Consider the following 27,636-nt stretch of genomic DNA (forward strand, 5'->3'; position numbering starts at 1 on the left):
GCGGGTGGCGCTGGCCGCGGCGGCTCGGGGCTCGGTGTCCTTGTGCGGAAATGACACACGGTCCCGTCACGTCACGCGAGAGCGCAGCGCGCGGACCCTCGCACACAAAGAGCGGGGGGGAGAGGCGGCCAACAGCGGCGGCCGCTCCAGCCGCCCCCGCCGTCCCGGGGCCCCCGCGCCCCCTCGTACGCGCCCCGGTAAGTGCCGCCACCGCAGCACGGGAGGGAAGGGGCAGCGGGGAGGGGACGGCGGGAGGCCGGGGGCTGGGGGCTGGAGGAGGAGGAGAAGAGGAGGAGGAGGAGGCGGCCCCTCGCCCCGCCGCGGCCGGGCCCCGCTCCCAACACGGAGCAAGGCGGGCGGGGGCTCTTTGTTCGCCGCTCGCGACGGCGACTCGGTGCACGAAACCCCGGCCCGGGCCGCCTCCATCCGCGGCGCTGCGCTGTGCTGCGAGGTGCTGCGGGGAAGCGCCGGGCTGCCTCCCCCCTTGTCTCACCTCGTCTCCCCCTCCCCTCCCCCCGCTCGCACCGGCCACATAGATCCGCCCGGCCATGGTTCGGACCGGAAGCTCCAACCGCCGCCGCAGCCCGGGCTCGCGGGTCTGACCGCGGAAGCGGCCGCGGGCGCCGCGTGCGGGGTTTGCGGGGCGGCCTCGCCGCAGCCTCCGCCTCGGGGCGGGGCCGGGCCGCTCCCACGTGGCGGCCGCCGCCTCCCCGACGGGAACAGAGCGACGGGGGGATGCGGGGAACGGAGCGGACACGGAGGGTGATGGGTCCGTCCCCTTGCCCTTGGTGGGGGTCGGAATGCTGGTTTTGAACGGTGGGGCATCAATAATAGGTTGTATTCCAACCCTCCATTTTGGGGTCACGGGCAGCACCCCGCTGTCACCAAATAGATGGAATAGAGAACATTTGCTTTAAGCACTGTGTGCCCTGTTTGCGTTTTGCTGGTTGTTTGGGTAACAGATGTACAAGTCCCCTTTCATAGGAGCCTGTAGGGTTGTACAGGGATATACAGGGAAGCCTGTAGGGATGCTGCTCCAGCAGGGGGTTGGGCTGCATGGTCCCCAGAGGGCCCTTCCCACCCCTATGGCCCAGGCTTTGGGCATCACACTTGTTTCCTCAACCTGCTGCTCAAACAACTAACCCTGCTCTTCCAAAACACCCTTCAGAAATAATATGCGGTGATTTATAATGGAACCCAACCGAACACGTGCAAAGTGCAGCTCAAGAGCAAGAAAAGCAGAGTCCTGCTTCTTTCTATCTGCTGTCTGTCTGTGCTGGTGGTTTGAGGTGTAACTTTAGACATGATTAATGCAGATGTTTGAGGTAGCGGCGTGCTGGCAGCCAGCTGCAGCTATTTGCTTATTCTCCACGTCATGCAAATGAGTGTGGTGATGAGGTTTTCCATAACAGGAGAATACTTAAAGAGGAAATTAAAGCATTAATGAAAGTGCCAAAAAGTCCAGAGTAAAATAGTCGTGTTGCTGTTTGAGAGGGTGTTGAGAAATTTCTGCCTTGTTGTTTAAATTCAAATCACTGACCTGGCCCCAGTGCTGCAGGCAGGAAGCAAAAGACCTGAATGACGTGGCCAAAGCCAGAGTTCTATAGGGTTGCTCCAGCAGAAGAGCTGCCCTGCAGCTGTTTGGTGAGCAGCACCCAAAGAGGGAGGCAGCTCCTGGACCACCTGAGCCAGAGATGTGGCTTCAGAAGCCCTTGTCCTTGCAGAGAGTTAGTCTGACCTCAACCTTCTGAAACATCACAAAGGGCAGAGTGTTCAGTGTCATCAGGTAGTTAGAACCACCCTGCACTGGGTGGAACTGCATCCAGCCAGCTGCTTCCTTGCTGGTGGACTCCTCCAAAGGAGGATCGGTGGATCGCTGTGTTTTAGGCCTACAGAGCAGCCCCAACTGGAAGGGAAGTCAGAAGCTCATCAGGCCCAGCCTTCCTTGGAGAAGGGAGCCGAGGTGAGATGATCCAGCACTGTCTGCCCATCTCTGCCCAACTCTACCATGGCCCTTGGGAGCTTGTTCCAGGGATGTTCTCACTGTAAAACATTTCTTTCTTATATCGAGCTAAAACCCCTCCTGGTACAGCTCATGTCCATTGCCCCTCATCGTCTCCATGTGGCTCCTTGTGAAGGGAGACCCTGTGTCTTCTTTGTGGCTACCTGTTAAGTACTGCGGTGCCCCCTGAGCCTTCTGTTCCCCAGCTTGAAAGGGCCTAAAACTCCTTCAGTCTTTCCTCCTGCAGCAACTTCTCCAGCCCCTTGAAAACCTTTGTGGCACTCCTTTGGATTCTCTGCATTCTGTCCTTTTTATTACTGTTTATTCATTTATTTTTGAGTTGTGAGTCTTTACACTGCTTTATCCAACACATGCTTTACGTGAAGTACAGACCCAGAGACGTGGAACAGGACCTCAGACCCCTTATTGTCTGAGAAGTCTCTTAACTAATAAACTGTCCTTGATTGGCTTTGGGTAAACCACACTGTCATCATGTAGCGTTGACTTGATCAAGTGCTGTTGCAGTGAGGCCAGCTACTTTTTCTCTGTTAAATACCAGCAGTTCTGTGTACTCATCTTGTAAAACGTACCCAATGTTGCCTACTTACAATATCAGCTCCTTAGCTGGGTTAGCTGAGTGCTTTCACTGCACGCTGAAAGCCACAAAGTCGAACATATTCTTCAAATATGCTTTTAAACACATTCCCAACGTGACGAGCAAACACTGTGTCCTGTCTTGAGTAATGTGAGTAACAGTTTCTCCTTTTCGGATGTAAACAAAACTCGAGTAGTTCTCATTAAAGCCTGTGACTTTTATGCATGAAGCAATGTACCACCATGAGGCACTGGAAGGAATAAACATATAACACACGTTCTTAAGTCAGAACTTAAAGATGATCAGTCTGGCTTTCTTCAAGAGTGATTGCAAGGGTGGAGAATTGGCTTGATCTTCTATTACTCACAAGGTCTTTTCCTCTTTGCAGTGCGGTTTTTGTAAGGGTTGTAAACATAAGACGGTTAGAATAAAAATACTTTGAGGCTAGCAAATGAGTAATTGTTAGGTATGGACAAGGAGGAGGTTGGGTTATGTCACATTGTGTTCATAAGGTCTTTTCTACCTGTGTGCTCTTAATCCTTAAGGCTTTTCTGCATATTTGGAGTAGGCACAACTTTGACACATGGATGACATTTTTAGCTCTATTTGCAACAGCAGCTTCAGGGCAGTAGTTTCCTCTAAAAGGACAGACAAGCATTAATATTCCAAAACATTTTTCTTTTTTTAAAGACTTTATTCCATTATCTCAAACTTGCAGCTTTGAGCTACACATTGAGCTTCTCTGTTAGCAACTGGTATTGGCCTGTCTTCCATCCCTGGGAAGGTGATGGAGCAGCTTATTCTGGATGTCATCTTCAAGAAATTGAAGGTTATTAGCAATCGTCAGCGTGGGCTCCCCAAGGGGAAATAATGCTTGACCAGTCAGGTAGCCCTCTATGATGTCATCACTGGCTGGGTAGCTGTGGAGACAGCAGTGAACGTTGGGTACCTTGACTTCAGCAAGGCTTTTGACATTGTCTCCCATAACATCCTCGTAGGTAAGCTTAGGAAGCATGGGATAGATGAGTGGACAGTGAGATGGGTTAAGAACTGGCTGAATCCAGAGGCCAGTACTGGGTCAGGTCTTGTTTGATGTCTTCATCAGTGACCTGGATGAAGGGATGGAGTCCACTCTCAGCAAGTTTGCTGATGATACAAAGCTGGGAGGGGTAGCTGACACACCAGAAGGCTGCACTGCCATTCAGCGAGACCTGGGCAGGCTGGGGAGGTGGGCAGAGAGAAACCTGATGACATTTGACAAGGGCAAAGTTTACTTTGGGAGTGATGGAGCACTGGAATAGGCTGCCCAAAGACATCTTTGGAGATACTAAAAACTTGCCTGGACACTTTTCCTTGCAACCTACTGTAGGTAACCTGCTTTAGCAAGGATTGGCCTAGATGATCTCTAGTGGTCCCTCCCAACTCCTATGATTCTGTAATTCTGTGTTGTTGGTTGAATGTTACCAAATGGAGTCATGTGCCTAAGTGATGTGAGTGGAAGTAGATGAATTTATGGCTGTCCTCCATGAGAGTGCTGAAGTACCAAAGTCTTTCTGTTGAATCTGAGCAGAATAATTCCTTATTCAGCAATCTCTGCAGGACTCTTCTGGACTCGATGTCCAGAAGCTGTAAGGAGGAGGGAAGATTTAGGTTGGATGTCAGAGGGAAGTTCTTTACTATGAGTGGTGAGGTGCTGGAACAGGCTGCCCAGAGAGGTTGTGGATGCCCCGTCCTTGGAGGTGTTCAAGGCCAGGTTGGATGGGACCCTGAGCAGCCTGGTATAGTATTAATGTGGAGCTTGGTGGCCCTACTTGTTGCGGGGGGGGGGTTGGAGATCCATGATCCTTGAGGTCCCTTCCAACCCAGGCCATTCTGTGATTCTGTGTGATTCTGGTAGCTGGGTGGGATTTCTGGATTTTGCTGCAAGTCTCAAGATCGCATATAAAATGCTTAGATTCATGTCTAGAGTTTGAGTTTAATGCATGTTTATTTGTTTGAAGTAGCTTGAACTTGCAACAGGAGGGAGCATGATGCTGTTTATCGAATTAGTTCTCTTCAAATAAGCTCATGGTATATTAGGATGAATAGTTTTGTCTTTATCTGATGCTGCCCCATAGGGCATCCTGGCCTATACTGGCCAGCTGCATTACTTGCTGTCCTCACAGTCCTTGCTCACTGGTCAGCTCTAACCCACTTTCAAAGCGAGGTGGTGGTGTTTTGTGCAGTGGTTGAACTGTGTCAGTGGCGTGTCAGTGTCAGAGGGGGATTTCTGTTCCTCCTTCCCATTCCAGAGCTGACACGTGCTTGGAGCCAGGCCTGTTTGCTTGCCTTACCCATTGCCCCTCTGAATTAGAAGAAAAGCAACCCATGAAAAAAAAGAAGTGAATTGTTTTATGTTAGTTTATCAAGCTGAAGAAGCTCAGTGGAGGATGAGGTGAGCAGCCATGCCTGACGGGAAGCAGGTGGGGCTGTGTGGCAGGAAATTACAGGGGCAGCTGACTCCTCACTCAATAGAAGCTGCTGTCTGTGGTTAATTTTCTCGTAATGCCCATGTTGTTACAAATATCGTAACAGAGGAAACCAGATAAGGAGAGAGATTACTAGGGCTCCCAAGAAGGAACAGTTTGGAGCTCGTGCTTTGTTTGACATCCAAGAGCTCAAACATAAGTCTAGTCATTGAGTCTGATGTTCTTTTTACTATCTGCTTTTAACTGTATTGTGGCAATTTTCAGATCAAAAGGTAATTTACAACTAAGTTACAGCACTATGTTTCAAACACACGAGACAAAATGTTCTGACTCAACATGATTTGACCCGAACTGGGGATGGCTTGGCCTGCTTGATGTTTAGAAAGTTAACTGTTAACCAGGGTGTGCGCTTTGATTCAGTTTTTACTTCTCTTCCAGTTTTAAATAGCGACCATTCAGATTCTTGTTTATCTTCTACAGTTTGCTAATATTTTCCTAGAGGAGTTCTCCTAACACAGCCTCCTGTTTGAATAGCAGTTATAGTCACATTTACAAGAAAAATATCATTCTGTATATCCTCTCCTCAATAAATTGCATCATTCCCCCCAGCACTGCCTTTTGTATCCCTTTGTCCTGGCTCTGTGTTTACCAGCACACCAGCTGTTAGTGCTCTGCCCTAACAGAGCGGTGCAGGATTGGGCTGGGAAGCTCCAGCACTTTGATTTCCATTACAGAACGCTCTGCCACACGCTGCTGTTGGTGTGTTTGCTTGCTCTCACCTCTGGCCCTGACAAAAAGATTGTGTGTGGCAGCTCTTGAGCACGTCCACGTTTTGGTTTTGTATCAAAGCAGACTCTCTTGTCCCTCCCCACTCCAGTCTTCCTTTAGATTTCTTTATAATTCCCCCTATATGCTTTAGATGGGCTGTTTGCTTTGTTCACTTGCTCCCTCAGTTAAGGGATATGCAGGAATGGTTGAAAGACAACCATGTTAAAAAGGAATCTGACTGCGGAAAACGTGAAGTAATAATAATCTGGGGCCAATTAAACGTAAGGCTACAGTAGGTGAGCGTGAAAGATGTGTGACAGCTCTTCAGTCACTGGTTTACAAGTCAAGGGTGTCAGGTTGCAGCTGTGTGCCTCCTAAGGGCAGTGAGATCTGATTAGGTTGTTTGCTTTGTAGATCTCCAAAAGATTTAGAATATCTTTCAGGAACACATCCACAGACTGATGCTTATCCCAAGTGATTTGCCAAATTAGTTCCTAAGGAGACGGTAATACAGCTGAGTCTTCCATATGATCTTTAAGGTCCCTCCCTACCCAAACCATTCTATAATATAGGAAACAATGCTGACTTGTGCTGGGATATTATGGATTATTTATTTATCCTTACAAAGAAACCCAGCAACATTATTAGAGGCTATTGCTTTACAGTAGGAAGAGTAGTAGTTATTGCGGGTCTGCAGATTCTCTATTCCAATTTATGCAATCCATAACAAGAGACCATGGATTTTTAAGTGAAAACTTACCCCAACATACGTGTGTTCTGTTCTATGATGAGTTTTCGTTCTGTGACTTGGGCTCACCCACAACAACAACATAAAAGCATTTGACTGTGTTAAGATGTGGTAGCTTAGTACAAGGCTGAGAGAACTTAACGCAGTTAACTTTCATTTCTGTACTGACAAGATACTTTATAAATACAAATAAAGTGACTTCCTCTTTTCTTCATACTGGAGAAAAGGTGCATTGCTTTCAGTACATTCCTACTATTGTATGTTGTCTACAATATAGATTGTGTGTTTACAGGTCTATAGATTGTCATGAAAAGTTACTGAAAATGGCTACTGACTGCAGAAGTAGAGACTGGAAATGATCCAGGGGCTGGTGATGCCCAATGGCTGTAGAGTAAAAAACAATTACAAAAATACATGTAGGCGTGTCTTGTTTCCAGAAGATGCTGATATCTGTGTTCTTGTTTTGTTCCTTAGTGCGATAGAAGATGAATTCAGCTGAAATCACTGATGACGATGAAGGTAAAAAAAATCATACCTTGTCTAATTTCTAATCAGGCAAAAGTACTTGTTGGATGGAAGCTTTGAAATCTGATAAAGAATGCGCTTGGGTCAGAACAAACTACATTAACAGCTTCTGAAAAGCTATCTAAAATACACTGTTGTCCTTGTTATCCGTTATATTTTCTGCTCTGCATCCTTCCTTCCCCTCCAGAAAAATCTTCCTGCTGTAACTTTATGCTTTAGACTCTTCTTCGGGGAAGAAACTGTCATTTACTGGATGACTGTATGGTTCCTAACATAATGAAACCTTGACTTTGGGGTGGCCTCAGCGTACACTTATTGTGCAAGTCATAAAGAAAAATATTTATGATGTTCTTCAAAACACATTTTCATAAAAAGAAGCAAAACACAAACGATTGTATTAAGGCTGTCATGGTTTTCTGGAGAGAGTGCTTTATCTTTTTAAACCTTCTCTTTTTCCAGTAAAAATTCCTAAAAAAAATATTGTGAAAGTAGAAACAGAAAATGAAGATGAAGCTCTAGACTGCTCGGTAACATCCAGATCTTCTGAGAAACACTCAGTGGATGGCGCAGTTACTTGCCTACAGGATTCCAACAAACGGAAACAGACCTCACTTGGTTGTGATGGTTCAGGGAGCCAGCAAGATGTCTTGCCCAGTGTGAAGAAAAGACGCTTTACACAAGAGGTGACTTCTCTATACATGACTGTGTGATTTTTCTGTTCATATTTTATAGGCTAAATTCAGTGCTGTCAGAAGCAAAAATGCAAGTCATTTAATGAGATTTGCATTAGTAGTGAGTTGGAGTCAAATATGGCTTCACTTGACCCAGTTTGCACACAAAATTTGTCTGGGCATTTCTTTAACTTGGGAGCAATTGTATCAATGACGTACACTCTGAGGTTAATTCATTCATTTGAAGTATACTTTTGTTGTTTTTCATAGAACATAGGAGCAGGTAGGGATTTGGCATAACTCGGTATGACTGTGATTACAGCCTCTCACCTCACACAGTCCTTCAGCTGGATCTTGAGTGGCAGTAGCACCAGGGCTGTAATTCTCTTCCTTCCATGACACAGATTTTGATGTCAGTGTGACACGTATAAATTTGCATATTACTCAAAAGCTAAAACCCTTCAGCACACCTGGAATGGCATGTATTGCAACTTCTGCAGCTTCCCAGCTATGGCAATCCCTACATTTGTCCAGCCAGTGAAGTAGGTTCCAGATCTCTTCAGTTATCCCCTTCTAGTGTTTCACCTCCCTAATAACCAGAGATGTTTCCACTTATCTCTGCTGAAACAGTGCAGGTTTCTCTTTGCCCTTGTTCTTTGCGGTGGGGAGAGCGGTGACCTTCTGTTCCTTTAAAAAAAAAGAAAGAAAAATTTTAAAAAAGTCTTCTGTTGCTGGGTAAAATTGTTGTAGTGCCATCCACCCCTGGCCCTTCCTTTCCTAGAACTGAAATTCTGTTTCCTCAGCTCTTCTCCAGGAATCACCTCATACTTTTGTTGTTCTCTTTGAGATTCCCAGAAGAGTTGCGTTCACTGTTGGATTGTCACATCTCTCCTAATGCCCTCCAGAGCACTATAATGACCTCCCGTTTTTCATACTCAGCACTTCTTTAAAATAACCTAGATTCAAATTCAACCTCTTTTGAATAACTTCAATCCTGGGGTTATATTTAGTTTATGACCTACTCTAACGCACATATCCTTTTCTGCTCTTCTGCCGCTTAGCCAATTATCCCGAGTTGTATTTGTGCATTTCATTTCTCCTTTCTAGCTGCAGCTCTTCCTATTTGTTTTTCTTGCCTGTCATCTCTCTGACTTCTCAGGGCTCTGTTTTTTCTCCCAAGTGCCTGTGGTAGGTAGGTTTTGATCTTAAAACACTGCTTTCTTTTTCTTTGTTTCCTTTCTCTTCTACTTTTTACAATTATTTTACTTACATTCACAATCTCAAAAGAGCTTCTTACTGCTCCCTGAACTGGGCTTTCTTTGTGTTTTGCTGGTTGTTTTTAGTACAGTTTTAACATTTATTTGAAATGAATTAACCTTGAATTTATTATGTCAGAAAGTGACCCAGTTACAATGAGGAAAACTCGCTCTCAGCTGACCCCAGTGAATCAGCATGTTTAGTTAAATAACCAACCAGAAGCAGTCCTCAATCCTAACAACGTTTTTAAAGTGCACTGCTTTTCTAGTCCAAATATTTTGTTTTGGTTGATGACTTCATTAACTATTTCTGCTTAAACGGAGAACAAAATATATTTGAGAGTATTGCTCTTGTGTTACATTTCACATAGACGTCTATCTATGATATAATTAGAGCCATACTTCTTCTATTACATAATTGCACTCTTGGGCTGGTGTTTTTATTACTCAGTGACTTCCTATCGGAAGACATTTCACTTCTGATTTAAACCAGAAATCAACATTTTCCTGCATTCCTTATAAATAATCGTAGAGAAATCTCATGTAGGAGGAGGTAAATTTAAATAATTTCCTTGCAAGACATTTCCAAGCTCAGCTATTTGCTAGAATTGTTTTCTGTGTTTCATGCTTAAACATATTTGTTCATCATTATTCGTATGCTAGAATGTTTTGTTCTTTATTCTTATGGGCATTGAGACTTTGTATGTAAAGCATGCTAAAGTTCATAAATTACCTGGACTTTTCCACTGAGAGCAATAACTAAGCAACTTGGGTTAGGACACCAAGAGATAATATGAGAGATTATTCCACAGTCAGTTGTGTTGGTCAGTTTTTACCAAAATGCTGCATTTTGGACTTCTTCAGATAGAGTCCAACAATTTGCTGTGCAAATGCAATATAAAAAGCAGCACTGGATTATGTGTATTTAATCTTACAAAAATATTCTTCTCTTGTATTATTGATAGTACGTTAAAATTGTTCATCCCAAATCAGAGTAGCATCTTCTGAAATATGCCAATAGCCAGTAAAGATCGATTTATTTAAAAATTACAGAAAATTAATTTAAAAATATATATTAAATACTTAATTGGATAATTTACCCGAAGTCTTATGTTTATGCTGTGAATAGCACTGTTCCCAGCTGGAACCTGTATAAAAACAGGAAAGCAAAGCAAAAGGGAAAGGTGACAGGAAAGCTTCTGACATGGAAAGTGCTGAGGTGTAGGCCCAAACTTGCTGTCATCTGTTAGTCGAATTCTGAGTGCATTTCTCTGCAAGGCAGATGCCCAAGTCCATCCAGCAGCACTGAGCTGCTGGTAGCAAGGCTGAGCCCTGCTCCTGCACGAGCACTGCCTTTCCCCCAGCACTCTGCATCCAGGCCTGAGGGTGCAATAAGATACTGAAGATGGTGAGCCCGTGCTGCAGGATATGCATCTAAATCATGCTTTGTCCTGGTGCTGCCTGTGAGGTGTGCGCTGATCGGAGGTACCCTCATGTTGCCAAGTTTTGTTGTATAATTAAATAGGAAAAAAACAGCAGGAGCTCTGAGAAGAAGTAGCAGACTGTTGGTGACCTTGGCAAGCTATTTAGTAAGGAAGGAGCTGAATAAACCATACTCTGTATGTGAGGGAATATTTGGAATAGTCTCTGTGAACAGGGATGTTAGCTAAAAGGCAGCTACTTAGGTAGCAGGTTTCACTTTATGTTAAAAAAATTAAAAATCTACATTCACATCCAGGCTGGATGTGGCTCTGGGCAGCCTGGTCCAGTCGCTCATGACCCTGCCCATGGCAGGGGGGTTGAAACTAGACGATCTATGCGGTTCTTTTCAATGCAGGCCATTCTGTAATTCTCTGATTCTTTAGAATTGCAATTTTGTTTTTTCCTTTGATCTGGAATGGTAAGAAGTAGATTTTTTTTTTTTAGTTCAGACTGGGTTCTCACTGTGGAGCAGAGCTACCCATGCATCCCCGTGGTCTGGGCGGATTGCCATGACCTGCCTTCAGGTGATGTCTGCTTGGGAAGCTAAACTATCTGCTAGAAGTTCCTCTGTTCCTGTTGGTGTCTGTGCCAACCACAGGCAGGAGCTGGCTGAGAGCTGGGAGCAGTTTGGGTAGCAGTCTGTCTGCAGATCAGCCTCTGGTGCTGTTATAAGTCACAGAGATGCTGATGTAGGTGGGGTGTTTTGTACCACATGCTGGTGGTGGTCTGCAGCTCTGGCTTCCTGCTGCACCATAGCAAATGGGCCCTAAGACGAGTGGGACTGGAGAGACGGTCTTCTAAATGGAACCTGAAAGTCAGCTGTCCTAAGCACCACCGCTGCTACAGATTCTGTGAACTATATTGCTTTTATGTTATGCTTTCATTTATCATCCGTCCATCCGTACAGCCTTGAATGTATTCACAGGTTTTCACGTGTAGGGCTGCGTGATGTGAATGAGAGCAGAAACAACTCCCAGTTTCATTGGGTCTGCTGGTTCCTAAACCTGAAGTAGAAAACAGCTTGTTCTGTTTAAGCATGCAGTGACTGCTTCAGAAATTGAAAAGTAATTAGATTCAGTTTGTCACTGGAGTAAGCAGATGCCAAGTAGGAGGACACCTAGGGACCAGATTAATTTAATGACTGTTACTGTTCTGCTTTTCAGAAAGGAACCTTAATTCTAGCCCCTCGTTGTAGAACGTGCTGAGGTCTTTGCCTACATTTTGGATTGCTTATGGTTCTCAGCTCAGACCTGAAGTCTGCGTTCCATCTGTTACAATCCTTGAATGCAAATTCTGTATTTTTTTGTTCTGTTGTGGAACAAGCCATGCCAAAATGTTTTAGAACAGACTTCTGAAATCTGTGAGCGTTTCCTCACGTTTGGATTCTGCATGTTGAATTTTGATCTTGTTGTATCTATTCAACTACATAAGAATTATTTGCAGTATCCATGTGTTTGAAAAAAAGGAAAACAATAGTCAATTCCAAACCAGAACAATCCTCAAGCCCCGTGTAGTTGCTATGAGTAGATGAAAACGTTTGCTTCAGATTTCAAGCAAGGAGGAAGAGAGAGGGATGACCAGGAGCAGGAATTTCTTGAGAGTTGGTTACTGGTTTTTTGTGTAAGTTATTTAGAAATCTGGAAACTAAACTTCTCTGCCTGTCAGAAATAAAATTGCCTTTGAAAATGGCTATGTCAAGGTAACTTTCACTCGAGAAGTGTTTATTATTTACATTAAAGAATGTTTAATATTTTACTCCTTCTTAGGACTTTTTAAATATTCGTGCACCACTGTAAAGATTAAAAAAATAAACTGAAACAAATGTATTGTTATGGTTTTGCAATTTGGTTGGTGTTGGTAATCCACATCAGAGCACCATGCTAATATGAGGGAGTAAAGGGAACAAGTTTTTTTTTCTGTGAACTGCTTAATGAGCATGTGGGGTGGGCACCGGAAGGGAAGTGAGGAAGGGGACGGCGTTGCTGGACCGGCTCCCTGCGAGGAGACAACGTGGTCAGACCTTCCTGCCTTCCACAGCTCATCGGTGAGATTTGGACTTGGTATTCTCTTTGTTGAAACTCTCTTGTTGTTGTTTAGTGTTATTAGGTTATTAAACTGCCATTCGTTCTCAGATCACCTTTTTCCTCCCTCATTTTTTTGTTAGACCTAATCGCAATCTCCCTTCCCTTCCCCGCACGTGGCCGGGCCGCGCCGCACTGCCGCTAGAGAAAAGGGGGGGGCTTTTGTTCCTGCTGCCCCGGGTTTGTGCCCACTGTCCCGGAGTGAGCTCTAGAGAGAACTCCGTGACATTTTTGGTGGAGAATGCGGGCAGAGCTCAGGGCAATGTTTTGGGCAGTAATTAGGTGGTTTTTTTCAGCAGCCCTGTATGTAGGACTGATAGTCCCTAGGTTCCTGTGGTCCTGGCTTAAGGACTTCCTGATGTTGGGGGTAGGGGTAGATTTATTAAGCCGATGGCTGGCAGGGATAGAGATATCTGCCTGGCTCCCTTCCAGACTAACGAACATCACAGGCACCGTGCTTGAACTGGCTCACGAATGCTCTGAATTCCTTAAGTATGACTGGGGTGTCAATTGGAATACTGTGTTGTTAGTCTCTCTAATTGTAGTAGTTTACTATAAATTGCAGAGAGACTTGCAAAGAATAGTGCAGAGAGACTCAGGAAAAGGGCCAGAAGCATCGGGACCCCCAGTATCAGGTAATCTCACCCCTGAACACCAGAGGGACCTTGGGAAATTAATAGAACCCCTGAGTGAGTGTGGGAGATCAGGGGGATCTCAGATCGAATGGCTTATGAAAAAGATAGAGAGTCTCGAGAATGAGATCCAAACCCTAAGGGGAAGGCAACAAGTTAATCCCAGCCGACCACAGGAAGCACCAGCATCAGTGTCAGTCGCCCCAGTGGAAGGCCAGAGATGGGAACGTGTGCCCTCACGTCTGGAACGGATGGAGGAAGTAGAGGAAGATCCTGGTGAGGGACCCTCCCCAAAACCACCGAGAAAGGCAACCCAGAAGACTAACAGACGCGGAGAAGATAGTGATGATGAGGGAAAAGTCACTGCTTCCTCTACTCGTAAACCTCTGAAAATTACTGAAATCCAAAGTGCGAGAAAGGAGTTTGCCCGACTCCCAGGTGAACGCCTTGTCACTTGGCTGCTCCGGTGTTGGGACAATGGGGCCTCCTGCATGTCCCTAAGCTGCGATGAGGCTCGTCAATAGGAAACATTGCTCGAGACTCATCTATTGATAGAGGGATCAGCAGATGTCTCAATGGAGTCGCCAATCTCTGGGAGAGGATTCTATCAGCTGTAAAGGCAACCTGTCTTCTCAAAAGTGATTTGGAGCCTGTACTGGAAAAATGGAGTACAGCTGAGGAAGGTATCCAGTACCTGAGAGAAATGGCTTGTGCAGAAAATGCTGTTCGATCCACGTTTGTCCCTGGGGACCCAGAGGATTACCATGACCCAGAAAAGGTGAGCGGTACTCCGGAAATATGCAAGAAACTCATACGGTCAGCACCAGTGAAGTATTCCAGTGTACTATTAACGAACTCTAACAGGTATGATGAGCTGGATAGGAGACCTGAAATTTTTGAGCTCATCCTTTCACTGCAAAATATCGAATACTCACTACTGCCACACCGTACCACCATCGCAGCCATCTGTCAAATGGTGGATAGAATGGACCGAATGGAGAGAAAACAAGACAACATGCAGAAGAGCTGGTCTGCGGCAAGGAACCACAGTGAACCTGTGGCAGTCTCAGCTGTCAGACGCAAACGCACACCTGTCCGAGTGAAGGACCGCAGTGAGCCTATGTCACGTGGTGCCATGTGGAACTACCTGCGTGACCATGGAGAGGATATGAAGAAGTGGCATGACGAACCCAATTTTGTACTGCGAGCACGGGTAAGAAAATTACAAAAGAGGTCAGCCACTACTGAGGTTGCCTCTACCGCTGCAGACAACCAATAGAGGGGCCCTGCCCTCAGCCAGGGGGGGGAAAGGGATAATAGAGTGTATTGGACTGTGTGGATTCGGTGGCCTGGCACATCAGAACCACAAAAATATAAAGCACTGGTGGATAGGTGCACAGTGCACTCTGATACCCTCAGGTTTCAAAGGGACAGAACGGATACATATACATGGGGTGACTGGGGGTTCGCAGGAACTGTCTGTATTGGAGGCCGAGATAAGCCTCACTGGTAGAGACTGGCAGAAAACATCGTATAGTGACTGGCCAGGGGGCTCCTTGCATACTTGGAATAGATTACCTAAGAAGGGGACATTTCAAGGACCCCAAAGGATACAGATGGGCTTTTGGAATAGCTGCTATAGAAACAGACAATATTAAGCAGCTGTCTGATTTGCCTGGCCTATCAGGGGACCCGTCTGCTGTGGGGTTACTACGGGTGGAAGAACAACGGGTACCAATTGCCACGAGAACAGTACACAGACGACAGTACCGTACTAATAGGGATTCCTTGCTCCCTATCCATAAGCTCATTCAACAACTAGAAAGTCAGGGAGTAATTAGTAAGACCCATTCACCCTTCAATAGCCCCATATGGCCAGTGCGCAAAGCCAGTGGAGAATGGAGGCTGACAGTGGACTATCGTGGCCTTAATGAGGTCACACCCCCATTGAGTGCTGCAGTGCCAGACATGTTGGAACTCCAGTATGAACTGGAATCGAAAAGAGGCAAAATGGTTATGCCACCATTGATATTGCCAATGCATTCTTCTCTGTCCCTTTGGCCACAGAGTGTAGGCCCACAGTTTGCTTTTACTTGGAGGGGTGTTCAGTACACTTGGAATCGTTTGCCCCAGGGGTGGAAACACAGCCCGACCATCTGCCATGGGCTGATCCAAGCCACATTGGAACAGGGCGGTGCTCCAGAGCACCTGCAGTATATAGATGATATCGTTGTGTGGGGTGATACAGCGACGGAGGTTTTTAAAAAAGGAGAACGGATAATCCAAATCCTCCTGTCTGCTGGTTTCGCTATTAAGCGAGACAAAGTGAAGGGCCCTGCCCAAGAAATCCAGTTTCTTGGGGTGAAATGGCAAGATGGGCGTCGCCACATCCCAACAGACGTGATCAACAAAATTACTGCAATGTCTGCGCCCACTGACAAAAAAGAGACACAGTCCTTCCTGGGTGTGGTAGGCTTCTGGAGGATGCACATCCCAAATTATAGCCTCATTGTGAGCCCCCTCTATCAGGTGACCCGAAAGAAGAATAGCTTCGCGTGGGGCCCTGAACAGCAGCAGGCCTTTGAGCAAATCAAGCAAGAGATAGCCCGTGCTGTGGCCCTGGGGCCAGTACGGATGGGACAGGATGTGAAGAACATCCTTTACACGGCTGCTGGGAGAAAGGTCCCACTTGGAGCTTGTGGCAGAAGACCTCAGATGAGACCCGAGGCCGACCCCTAGGATTCTGGAGTAGAGCATATAGGGGGTCGGAAGAGGGCTACACTCCAACTGAGAAGGAGATCTTAGCCGCATATGAAGGGGTCCGGGCTGCCTCTGAGGTAATTGGCACCGAAACGCAGCTTCTCCTGGCACCTCGACTTCCAGTGCTGAATTGGATGTTTAAAGGGCAGGTTCCCTCCACTCACCATGCCACAGATGCCACATGGAGTAAGTGGGTTGCACTAATCACACAGCGGGCCCGGATGGGGAACCTCAGCCGTCCAGGGATCCTAGAAGTGATCATGGACTGGCCCGAAGGTAAAAAGTTTGAAGCACCACCAGCAGAAGAGGTGTCACGCGCCAAAGAGGCTCCCCCATACAATGAACTTCTGGAAAATGAAAAGAAGTTCGCCCTGTTCACTGATGGATCGTGCCGCATTGTTGGGAAACATCGCAGATGGAAGGCTGCAGTGTGGAGCCCCACACGACAAGTTGCAGAGGCCACGGAAGGAAGAGGAGAATCGAGTCAATTTGCGGAGGTAAAGGCTGTCCAGCTGGCCCTAGACATTGCTGAGCGGAGAAATGGCCAGTGCTTTACCTCTATACTGAACTCGTGGATGGTGGCCAATGCCTTATGGGGGTGGTTGCAGCAATGGGAAGCAAAAACTGGCAGCGGAAAGGTAAACCTATTTGGGCCGCTGAACTATGGAAGAACATTGCCTGCCGAAGAAAGAACATGGTCCTAAAGGTGCGTCACGTAGATGCCCACGTGCCCAAGAGTCGAGCAACAGAGGAGCAACAAAATAACCACCAGGTAGATCGAGCTGCCAGAATTGAGGTGGCTGAGATAGACCTGGATTGGCAGAATAAGGGAGAGTTATTCCTAGCTCGGTGGGCCCATGAGACCTCAGGCCATCAAGGCAGAGATGGAACACATAAGTGGGCTAGAGACCGAGGGGTGGACATAACTATGGACGCTATTGCGCAGATCATCCATGATTGTGACACCTGTGCCATGATCAAACAGGCCAAGAGGATGAGACCTCTCTGGGGGGAAGGGCGATGGGAAAAGTATAAATATGGGGAGGCATGGCAGATTGATTATATCACCCTGCCAAAGACTCGTAATGGTAAGCATTATGTACTCACCATGGTGGAGGTAACCACCGGGTGGCTTGAGACATATGCGGTACCCCATGCCACTGCCAGAAACACCATATTAGGCCTAGAGACACAAATCCTGTGGCGACATGGCACCCCAGAGAGGATCGAATCAGACAATGGGACTCATTTCAAAAATTCACTGGTGAGCACTTGGGCCAAAGAACATGGCATCGAGTGGATCTATCACATCCCCTATCACGCACCAGCCGCTGGTAAGATCGAGCGCCACAACGGTTTGCTGAAAACCACGCTGAAAGCAATGGGTGGTGGAACATTTAAGAACTGGGAGAAACATCTAGCAGAAGCCACCTGGCTGGTAAACACCCGAGGATCAGCCAACCGAGACGGCCCTACACAGTCCAACTCCCTGCGTACCGTGGAGGGAGACAAGGTTCCTGTGTGCATGTAAAGAATATGCTGGGAAAAGCGGTTTGGGTCCTTCCAGCCTCTGGAAAGGGGAGGCCCCTCCGTGGAACTGTCTTTGCACAGGGACCTGGGTGCACCTGGTGGGTGATGCAGAAGGATGGGGATGTTCAGTGTGTGCCACAGGGAAATTTGATGCTGGGGGAGTGCAGCCTGTGATTCCATGTGTGTATATATATATATATATATCTGTATGTACATATGTAATGCATGTTAACTACTGTTCTGTTTATATGTTGATAAAAGTTAGGCATGATGTGATGATGTGTAATAAGGGGTGGAATGTTATGGTTTTGCAATTTGGTTGGTGTTGGTATTCCACATCAGAACACCATGCTAATAATGGGAGTAAAGGGGACAAGTTTTTTTTTCTGTGAACTGCCTTAATGAGCATGTGGGGTGGGGCACCGGAAGGGAAGTGAGGAAGGGGACGGCGTTGCTGGACCGGCTCCCTGCGAGGAGACAACGTGGTCAGACCTTCCTGCCTTCCACAGCTCCATCGGTGAGATTTGGGACTTGGTACTCTCTTTGTTGAAACTCTCTTGTTGTTGTTTAGTGTTATTAGGTTATTAAACTGCCATTCGTTCTCAGATCACCTTTCTCCTCCCTCATTTTTTTGTTAGACCTAATCGCAATCTCCCTTCCCTTCCCCCGTCTCCCTAAACGCACGTGGCCGGGCCGCGCCGGGCCGCGCCGCACTGCCCGCTAGAGAAAAGGGGGGGGGCTTTTGTTCCTGCTGCCCCGGGTTTGTGCCCACTGTCCCGGAGTGAGCTCTAGAGAGAACTCCGTGACATGTATCAACTTCTGACATCAGCAGAAAGAGAATAGTGACAGTTCGGGTCATAGCCTTCATGGTATTTTCAAAAGCTAACGTAAGGAGAGCACTAGCAATGCTAAATGCAGGTGGTGGGAGCAGTGGCAAGGTCACAGGACGAAGAGTCAGAAAATCTAGGTTCTATTCTTGGCTCTCCTGCTGACTTGTTGCCACCCGAGTTCTCTGCAGCTCGAGATCCTCACACATAAACATAATGATACTTAATTTGGGAGAGTATTTAGAACTCGGTGGGAGAAGAGTGCTAAATATTATAATTTAATTTCTAGCCTGTGGAGAAAGCCATGAGCCAAGACAATAATAATAATAGTAATAATAATAATAATAGTAATAATTTAAAAAAAAACAACATAAATAATACTTCACTGTATTTTTGTTGATTTATTTTATTAATGCATTTAATAATTTGATATATGTAATACAAATGAAACTTCTAGAGACAGTTTGGCCTCACACTCTTATGTAACAATGCCTGCTTAAGGGGAACACATCTATAACTACTATTTTTTAAGCAATCTTACTAATACAATATTTATTCATTCAAAGGGCTCCAATTCAAACATGAAGAACAGAGATACTGGCTCACCCACTCAGGTAAATGCAGAGCAGCCAAGCAAGAACAAGAATCCTAATATAACATGGCTCTGTGAGGAAGAACCCTTCAGTGACATAACCACTTCGTCTTACAAGAAACCCCTTTATGGCATCTCACACAAAATTACAGAGAAGAAGAATGCACCGGGAGCAGAGCAGTTTACCTCTTACGACTTGTATGAAAAAATCAGCCCCAGCAGTCCCTCGCATCTTCGGACTTTGAATGACCAGCGCAAAAGGGACTCTGCTGCAGCCCTTGCTGCAGCAGCTGTTGCTGTAGAGTCTGACCCAAATATATATTCTTTGATACAGAAAATGTTCTTCACGCTTAACACTCTCAGTTCCAATATGACCCAGCTTCACAATAAGGTTGACCTGCTGTCTCTGGAGGTGAGCAGAATTAAAAAGCAAGTCAGTCCAGTGGAGTGTGTGGCAGATTTCAAGCCTCCCCCTGAGTACACGCTGACTTCTGCTGAGCTCAAACAACTCATGGATCAAAGCACGTCAGGTGGAGACCTTGCCTGCCGGTTACTGGTACAGCTCTTCCCAGAGCTCTTCAGCGACGATGAGTTCAACAGGAACTGCAGCGCGTGTGGCTTTCCTAACAAGAGGAAGCTGGAGTCTCTCCATCTGCAGCTTATCCGTAGCTATGTGGAAGTCTGTTATCCTTCTGTGAAGAGTACAGCTGTGTGGCAGGTGGAGTGTTTGCCTCAACTCAACGATTTTTTCAATAGATTTTGGGCTCAAAGGGAGTTGGAAAATAACCCACAGAATGTGCAATCCTCCAGTTTTTATGAGACTGAACAGGTGGATTCCTCTCATTTTCTTGACGATAAAGAGCAAGAAGAAGCTTTGTCCTTGGACAGGAGTAATGCCATTGCCTCAGACTACATTCTAGATGCTCAGGATCTCAACGAATTTTTAGATGAAGCTTCTTCTCCGGGGGAGTTTTGTGTTTTTTTGTTACATAGACTGTTTCCAGAACTCTTTGACCACAGAAAATTAGCTGAAAGGTACAGTTGCTATGGGGACTCTGGGAAGCAATTGCTGGATCCTCATCGGCTTCAGATAATACGTAGGTACACTGAAATTTACTTCCCAGATGTACAGGAAGAGGAAGCTTGGTTGCAGCAATGCGTTCAGCGAATAAATGAAGAACTTGAAAATGTGTATATGGATGGAAGTGAATGTGATCAGTTGAGAGATGACTGTTACGACTCTTCTAGTTTACCAGATGACGTATCGATCATAAAAGTGGAAGACAGCTTTGAATATGAAAAACCAGGTAGACGCTCAAAAAAAATATGGCTTGTGCCCATTGACTTTGACAAACTTGACTTTCCCCCTCCTGATTTTGATGTCCCTGTTCCCGATTACCTATTGAACAAAGAACAGATCAAAAACATATACGAAAGCAGTCTTTCCATAGGCAACTTTGCCTCTCGGCTGCTTGTTCTCTTGTTTCCCGAGCTGTTTACTCATGAAAACTTACGGAAGCAATACAACTGTAGTGGGTCTTTGGGCAAGAAGCAGCTTGATCCCACTAGGATTAAATTAATTCGACATTACGTGCAGATACTGTACCCAAGGGCAAAGAATGACAGAGTATGGATGTTGGAGTTTGTTGGGAAGCTCGATGAGAGGTGTCGGCGAAGGGACACGGAGCAACGGCGCTCATACCAGCAGCAGCGGAAGGTCCACATGCCGGGGCCCGAGAGGAGGGAGTTCCTCAGCTATGCAATAAACCCCGAAAGGTTTCGAGAAGAGTTTGAAGGGCCACCATTGCCACCTGAAAGGAGCAGCAAGGATTTTTGCAAGATACCACTTGATGAACTCGTTATTCCTAACCCAGACTTCCCTGTGCCTTCTCCGTATTTGCTGACTGATAAGGAGGTAAGAGAGATCGTACAGCAGAGCCTTTCTGTTGGAAACTTTGCCGCCAGGCTTCTCGTAAGACTGTTCCCAGAACTCTTTACTCCTGAAAATCTCAGACTGCAATACAACCATTCAGGTGCTTGTAACAAAAAACAGCTGGATCCCATCAGACTGAGACTGATCCGCCATTACGTGGAAGCGGTTTACCCCGTGGAGAAAATGGAAGAAGTATGGCATTATGAATGTATACCGAGCATTGATGAAAGATGCCGGCGTCCTAACAGAAAAAAGTGTGACATACTGAAAAAAGCAAAGAAAGCAAAGAAGTGACAGGCTCTTTGAATTCCTAAGACTTTGACCACTAAATTATTGTCAGGATTATGCTTTGTTTCAGACTGAAGGGCCTGTCGGGCTGGGGCTGCTCAGCATCCGAGAGAACTAGGCACTAAGTTTGTTGCATTTTAACGTGTGTGTTGCATCTATGTGGGCACTGCAGCAGTGGGAAGTGGCTTACTAGGTTTGTACGTGGGTAAAGATCCTAAGTCATTGGTGACAGAGCTCTTGATGACTCATTAAGAGCATGGCTTTCACTGGCGCAAGTACCATGTACTGAAACTCTACTATGCCATTCCCCATTTCTGCATTTCTTCCTTTTTTAACACTTTTTAATAATAAAGATTTTTTTTTTTTTTTTAAATGCGGTGCTCGTCAGGGGCAGTATTTCATTTCACCCTTATACACAATCATGTTCGTTCATTTGGAGTTTGAAATTTAAACCTCATGGAAATCTACAAAACTAATGCTTCTTGAAAGTACCATTTTCATTGAAATCACAGCTTGAATGAGTTTTGTTCTCATTGATACTGGGATGCTGGAAATAGTAATACCACGTCCAAGAATGGGTCAGAGTGGTGTGGTTTCAATTTTTGACTGTTACTCAAGTTTTGTTTCTAAAAATTCTACGAATATGAACTATTGGAGAGTTGAGACGTGAGCATAGACAGCGTGAATGTCCCTTTCTGTTGGCACCCCAAGCTTAATCATGCCCCTGTGAGTTTTCTTTTTTGCCCAGTGTCACGGTTGGCATGACTGAGGGTGGCTTGTGAGAGTAGAGCCAGCAGCACAGACCCAAACCCGCACCTGTGGAATGTATTGCCACTGCCTGCGCCTGCCTGCTTGCCTCTCTGTAACACAACAATAACTAGATAAGCAACACGGACTTCAAAAACTTTTAGAACTTACTGTGTCAAAATGACAATTCCAAAGGTTTCCAGTATTAACATCAAATTGCATCAATAAAAGTTACCCGCAAAGATCAGTTTTGGGATGGAATGAAGTGCTATGAGGTTCCCATGAATGAGCTGTGGTAATGTAACTCACTCTGCATCATCAGAATGGCACCATCTGGATTTTTCAGATGTAGAGGGATATTGAGCTCGCTCACTTAGCCAAATTGATTTAGTGTAATTAGTAGCTATTTGGAGACATAATTGTGTATGTATAACTTAGATTCATATGGTCAAGTTTGCATCAATAATATGTTCATATGTAACATAGGCCACCTAGAACCCACTGTGACTCTGCTGTATGATTTGTCACTGGAGAGCACAGCTTTAAAACAGCTTTCTCCTTTTTTTTAATGGCGATGTGAATGATGTCAGAGAGTGTCAGATATGCATTTTTGAGTCAGTAGAGTCAGCGACTGCGTACTGACCATCGCTGGAACGCCTCGGAGCAATCGTTGATGTTCCCTGTGGTCCTTTTTAATTGTTCCTAAATGGCTCGTAGCGTATCAAATTTGAAATCTGTTCCAGTCTAATTTTCTATTTTAGCATTTGTAAGAAAATACAAAATACTCGATATTTTTACTTCGGATTTTTAGAATTTATTGTTCTTAGAGTCATATTGATCTCTCCCTTTAAAAAGCAAAAGAACGTTTGTTTTTTTCCTAATGGCAAGTACTAGCAAAAGGATAGTGTTTAAAGCCAGGAGTAAGCAGTAATAGATTTGCATTTGCTCATCTTCCCCACGTGCTAGCAACATCCTCAGAGAATGTATGAAGAAAGTCATGAATGTATTAAACGATACACTGAGACTGTTTGTGTCCATCTAAATGTTTTCCGCTGGTTTAAATAATAGCAGACCACACGCAAAATGGATATCGGAGCGAATGTGTCTAAAATAAAAAGAAAATGTTTTTACCAAAGATAAAGAACCGATACCGCAATGTCTGCATTATCTTTCATTTCAGTGCATAAATTTAGCAAGTTGAATGTGCCAGAAACAGACCTTCTCTTGTAATTGTATGCTACCAAGCGCCTCTGTGAAGTCTTCTACATGCACTTGTATGGGAGATATAAAACCACAGAAAATACCAACAACCTGTTGCAAATGCCCAACCAGATGGCAAGAAATGCAAAGTGTGGCTTTCCTTTATACTTTTTTTTTTTTTTTTTTTTTGATTTTGATGTCATAAATGTTATACCACTAAGTGATGTCAAAGCTCCCAAAGAAGTCGATGACGTTAAACTGTTGTAGCACTGGCGGGCGTTACTAGATAGCATGTGAATTTAGGACGTACTGGGTTTTACTGTAGATGTTGTCATTCTGTCCTGACACATCAAAGATCAGGCCGTTTATATTACATACTGATGAGTGAAAAAGCGATTTTCAGCTTTTAAAATGGCATTTTCAAAAGTGGGTACAGAAAGATCCTTGCTGGTTTTTCTCTTAACTTACATCTGATGGTTGTGTACATTCCTTTGTCTCACTGTTCCCAGCCTTTCATGGTTTGACTGTATGCTTTGTGAAGAAAAGAGTGACATACAAGTAGTGACATGGGGTCACTGGAAAAAAAAAGCTCCTGCAGTGCATCCGAAGTACAGCCACTTCATCCGGTTGGTCTGTCCTGTAAATAAATTAAAGGTATATTATTTTCATACAAGAGGAATGTTGTCTGGTGATTGCCTGAATACAGTGACACGAGCATATTCGTGTCCATTCCCTATAGAGGCTGTTTCTAAGAGCCAAGATAATCTCAGCAAGTCGGGCTGAAGACAGAAATGAAAACTCCCTGCTTTGCTGCAGCCGTTTTTTCTGCCTTTCAGATGGTTTTTGTTCAAAGGAGCAAACTTGGCCCCTTCAAAACAACAGGAAGATTGCTAGGTGTTAGCATATCTGGAACGTACGTAGCCATACACACACAGACTTCCTATAGACTGGCGTTGCCTTCTGCCTATCAGGTCAGCACAACCTGCTGAGGCGAGTATCGTGTCCCTATTGACATACAGCTTAAATATCTCACCTCTTAACAGCTTTCTGAAAGGAACGTTGATACACCTCAGCTCTCTATTTTTCTCTCTTTCCTAGCCTGCACAAATTAAAACCTTTTCTTAGAAGCTCTGTAGAAGATGTAAAACAATACATCAAAAGGGAGATCAAGCACACGTTTGTTTACTGCCCATTAACTGCATTCAACTGGCTAAGAAAACAAGGTTTCAGATGAGGAGGATCCTTATGCTTAGGAAGTCAACCACTCTGTTATCATTACAGCCCCCAAATGTTTCATGTTCTAAGAAATGTTCTCACCTGTTCTTTTTCCTGTCCTCAGGTTCATGTAGTACACTCTCTTATAGATACATTTTTTGAGCGTCATTCATCTCTTTGTGAATTGTTATTTATGTGCAGCAGTGGGAAACAGAACTGTATCCTCAACACTCTAAAAAGGGACACTAATTTTATGCTGGAAGGAGTGCTACTAATTCTACAGCCCCAGGAAATACAGAAAAGAACGTGCAGGCTTTGTTGGTTATTTAGCTTTTGTTTCAGAGATTAAAGGGTTGTGAAACAGCTGGAAAATGCAATGTCTGGGGCTTGCCTGTGCTGAGGTAACAGCAGTGGCTGACAGGTGTTCTCACAGTGTGCAGTTCTGTTGATTGCATTTAAAATCTGTGGTAGGGCAACGTGGCAGGTTCACATCTATGGTTTTCCTGAGTAAATAGAATTCTGCCATTGTCACTGACAAAGCTTCTTCACTTCCTCTGTGTGACTTCACGTGTTTTTTATGGTTGCTCTGGCCATTCAGATGGCACCGATGCAGGTATATTTCTTGTTGTTTTTAACCTTGTTCTGGGGAAAAAGAATGCACTTGGAGCTGTTTAAACGAGTTGCTGAAATGAGATGCTTTAGTGCCCTCTCTTAGGGTTGTCCTTGGTAAGGCTGAGAAAAAGAACAAAGTCCCCTTCCAGAAGTCTTTGTTCTTCCTTCCTAATTGTCCCAACAGAAATAATGAGAAATAGCTAATATTTGCAGTGCTTTTTAAGCCCTTGCTGTTACCCTCCCTGTTAAAGACATTGTTCATGTTAACCTCCCACCAATAGTGATGGTCTTAATTTCTTATGGGCTACACGGTGCTCATGGTCATCTCTGTGTAAGCACTGCTTTGAGAGGTGGTCTTCCACAGCAGAATGCTGGAGCAAACTCCAGATCAGCATCCCATCAGATCTGGGATACTTTCCTCGTACCTCATCTGATGAGCAGGGCGTGAGCCCCTGTGCTATATCATTTTCATCCAGCATATCCCGTTTTATTTTTGTCACCTTCTGAATGGCATTCCTACTGGTTAGTGATTGCACCATGAGAAGCCTGTTGGTGCAGGCAGGCTGCTGCTTGCCCTCTTTCCTGATTCACTTCATGATGTGGCTGCAGCCCCCTCTGAGCGTTTTTCTTTTCATTAATGGCAAGCTGAAAGGCCTTCGGTTCTTATGGGAAGAGCTGTAACAGAGATGAAATAAAGCTGTTCTGCAGAATGCCACATTTTCCCTGCCCCAGCCTTCCCCCTCACAAGAGAAATGTGAATATTAAAAAAAACAAACTTGAAGAGTAAACCATAATCAGTTAAAAAATGGGCAAAATCACCACATGTCCAATTGTACAAAGATTTGCATTAATAGACGTAAGCAAAACAAATGGTGATTGCCAAAGACTGGAGGAAGATCACCTCATTAATATCTCCCCCTACACACAAATGTCAGATAATCATTCCCCATTTCCTTCACAAATCTCATTATGGTCAATCAGCGGTTTGTCACCGTTAACAGGCGCGTTTTGTGGTGTCGTGCCTTGGTGCTGAAGCTTCCCTGGAAGGGAAAGCATTCCTCCCATCATGACACTTTCAGGAGCGGTAACTTCAGTTAGCTCCAAGGCGGTGCATTAGCATGGTCTGCAAAGGTTCCCTGTAAAAAGAAAATGCCCAGGTGCATGGGAGCAGCAGGAGTCACTCGATAGGATCACGTCCTATTCCTGAAACACAGAACATCCAGGAGTCTCTTTCTGTGGCAGATAATGCTGTCCTTTGTTCCTCTTGCATCTGCTCTCAAGAGTTCAGAAACCTGTGTGTTCTCCTTGGAGTGCTTGTCTATAGGTACACTGGATGCTCCAGTATTGGAGATGAATTTTAAGTTTCAGCGGTGCTGTTTGTGCTGCTCTCCCTACCATACACATGGACTCTGCACCCCTTTCCCCATGAGGGCTGTTGCAGACCAACCATCATGTTGAGTCCTGTATTTCACAGGAGCTGGTGGTTAACTGTTCTGATGTGCCATTGCAGGAGAAAGAAATACAATCCAGGAATGCTTCAGTGCTATTCTTGTCCCTGTGGAAAAAAATAATTGCCTGTTCTTTTGTGGAGCAAGTTGGAGGTGAGTGATTAAAATCCCTTTTTGTTGATCTGCAGACAATAGAACTGAGAGACTGATGCTTCTGCCAACTGCAGCCCAGTTCTGTGAGCATTTCCCTGCTGTCCTCCCATGGATGACCACAGATCCTGCTCTGCAAGGCAGGCTGGCCTCCATGCAGCACACACTGCAGTGTGGGAAGCATGCAAAGCTATCAGCTCATCCTGGTGCCATGCCGGTGCCACGGTTCTGTATGGGCAGTCTGACAGTGCCAGGCAGTGCCTTCTGAACTGGATCCGGCTGTTGCTTTATCAGTGTGTACCAGATATACCTGAGTCTGATACCTTACATTTGCTTTGTGAGCAACAACTTCTTGCCTGCCCGCTTAGATATCAGGAACATGCTAAGAAAAGCAGCCTGCTGTGCACTCCTGCTGCTTGATCTGGGCTGCCCTCCCCTCTGGGCTCTTCTCACTTGCTAAGGAGCAGACCGTGGGCTGAATGAATGCTCCCACCTGCACACACACACACTTGGATGCACAGATGTTATACACTTATAAAAATTCTGTCTGTGCCACAGCTCAGAGTTTGTTGTTTCTGTTGAAAGAAGTGTATGTTCAACATTACAAGCGTGGGTGATTACTCAAGACACCTGCTCCCAGGCAGCACTTCCCTGCAGTAATACAGGCGTGTACTTCTAATCACAGCGTTGTCTGATCTTTGGTCAGATCTCTACAGCCACTTAAGTGATAAATTCTCCTTTAAACACCACGCTGAAATCAGTATGCGGTAAAAAACAACATCTCATTTTCTTCTGTTACCCGTGTGCCTCCTACCTGAGCTGCCTTCTCCATGAGAGAAGAGGGGATCTCTGCCTTTAATCCTCGGTCATTGTGAAGTTTCCTACTTGTATTACATCAACATACATGAAAACACAGTTGGTATTGTTAACCAGGATCAAATCAGTAATTAAAAAAGGAAGCAATACGTATGTTACGTATTTACATGTACGTATATATAACATAAAAAAAACAAACTGCGTAACGAACCTGGAAATAAAGCTAAGAAAGCAGCGCTGCTTGTGGCGTCAGCTCTCATATAACCTGATTAACAGAAACCAGGCAGCAA

The 27,636-nt window shown here is 45.2% G+C and overlaps 1 protein-coding gene across 4 annotated transcripts; it reads left to right on the forward strand.

Annotated features, from left to right (window-relative positions):
* Positions 1-64: 64 nt before the first annotated feature.
* On the forward strand, positions 65-23,780 carry BEND3 (BEN domain containing 3). Of its 4 annotated transcripts, none has more exons than XM_015858645.2 (4): positions 83-197; positions 7,056-7,100; positions 7,566-7,789; positions 18,912-23,780. In XM_015858645.2, exons 2-4 carry the CDS (start codon positions 7,067-7,069, stop codon positions 21,162-21,164), a joined length of 2,511 nt encoding a protein of 836 aa, XP_015714131.1. In that variant the 5' UTR covers positions 83-197; positions 7,056-7,066; the 3' UTR covers positions 21,165-23,780. The 4 variants fall into 4 exon arrangements, with proteins under 4 accessions (XP_015714135.1, XP_015714131.1, XP_015714133.1 ...); XM_015858647.2 differs by lacking the exon at positions 83-197 and adding an exon at positions 1,264-1,963; XM_015858648.2 differs by lacking the exon at positions 83-197 and adding an exon at positions 3,560-3,595.
* The last annotated feature ends 3,856 nt before the right edge of the window (positions 23,781-27,636 follow it).

Source organism: Coturnix japonica, chromosome 3 (genome assembly GCF_001577835.2).
Source record: "Coturnix japonica isolate 7356 chromosome 3, Coturnix japonica 2.1, whole genome shotgun sequence".
In the NCBI taxonomy this organism is placed as follows: Eukaryota; Metazoa; Chordata; class Aves; order Galliformes; family Phasianidae; genus Coturnix; species Coturnix japonica.

Coding starts and splice junctions, on each gene's coding strand:
- BEND3 (XM_015858645.2), top strand. CDS start 7,067: ATGAATTCAGCTGAAATCACTGATGACGATGAAG. Junction 7,101..7,565: donor AATCACTGATGACGATGAAG/GTAAAAAAAATC, acceptor CTCTTTTTCCAG/TAAAAATTCCTAAAAAAAAT. Junction 7,790..18,911: donor AAAGACGCTTTACACAAGAG/GTGACTTCTCTA, acceptor ATTCATTCAAAG/GGCTCCAATTCAAACATGAA.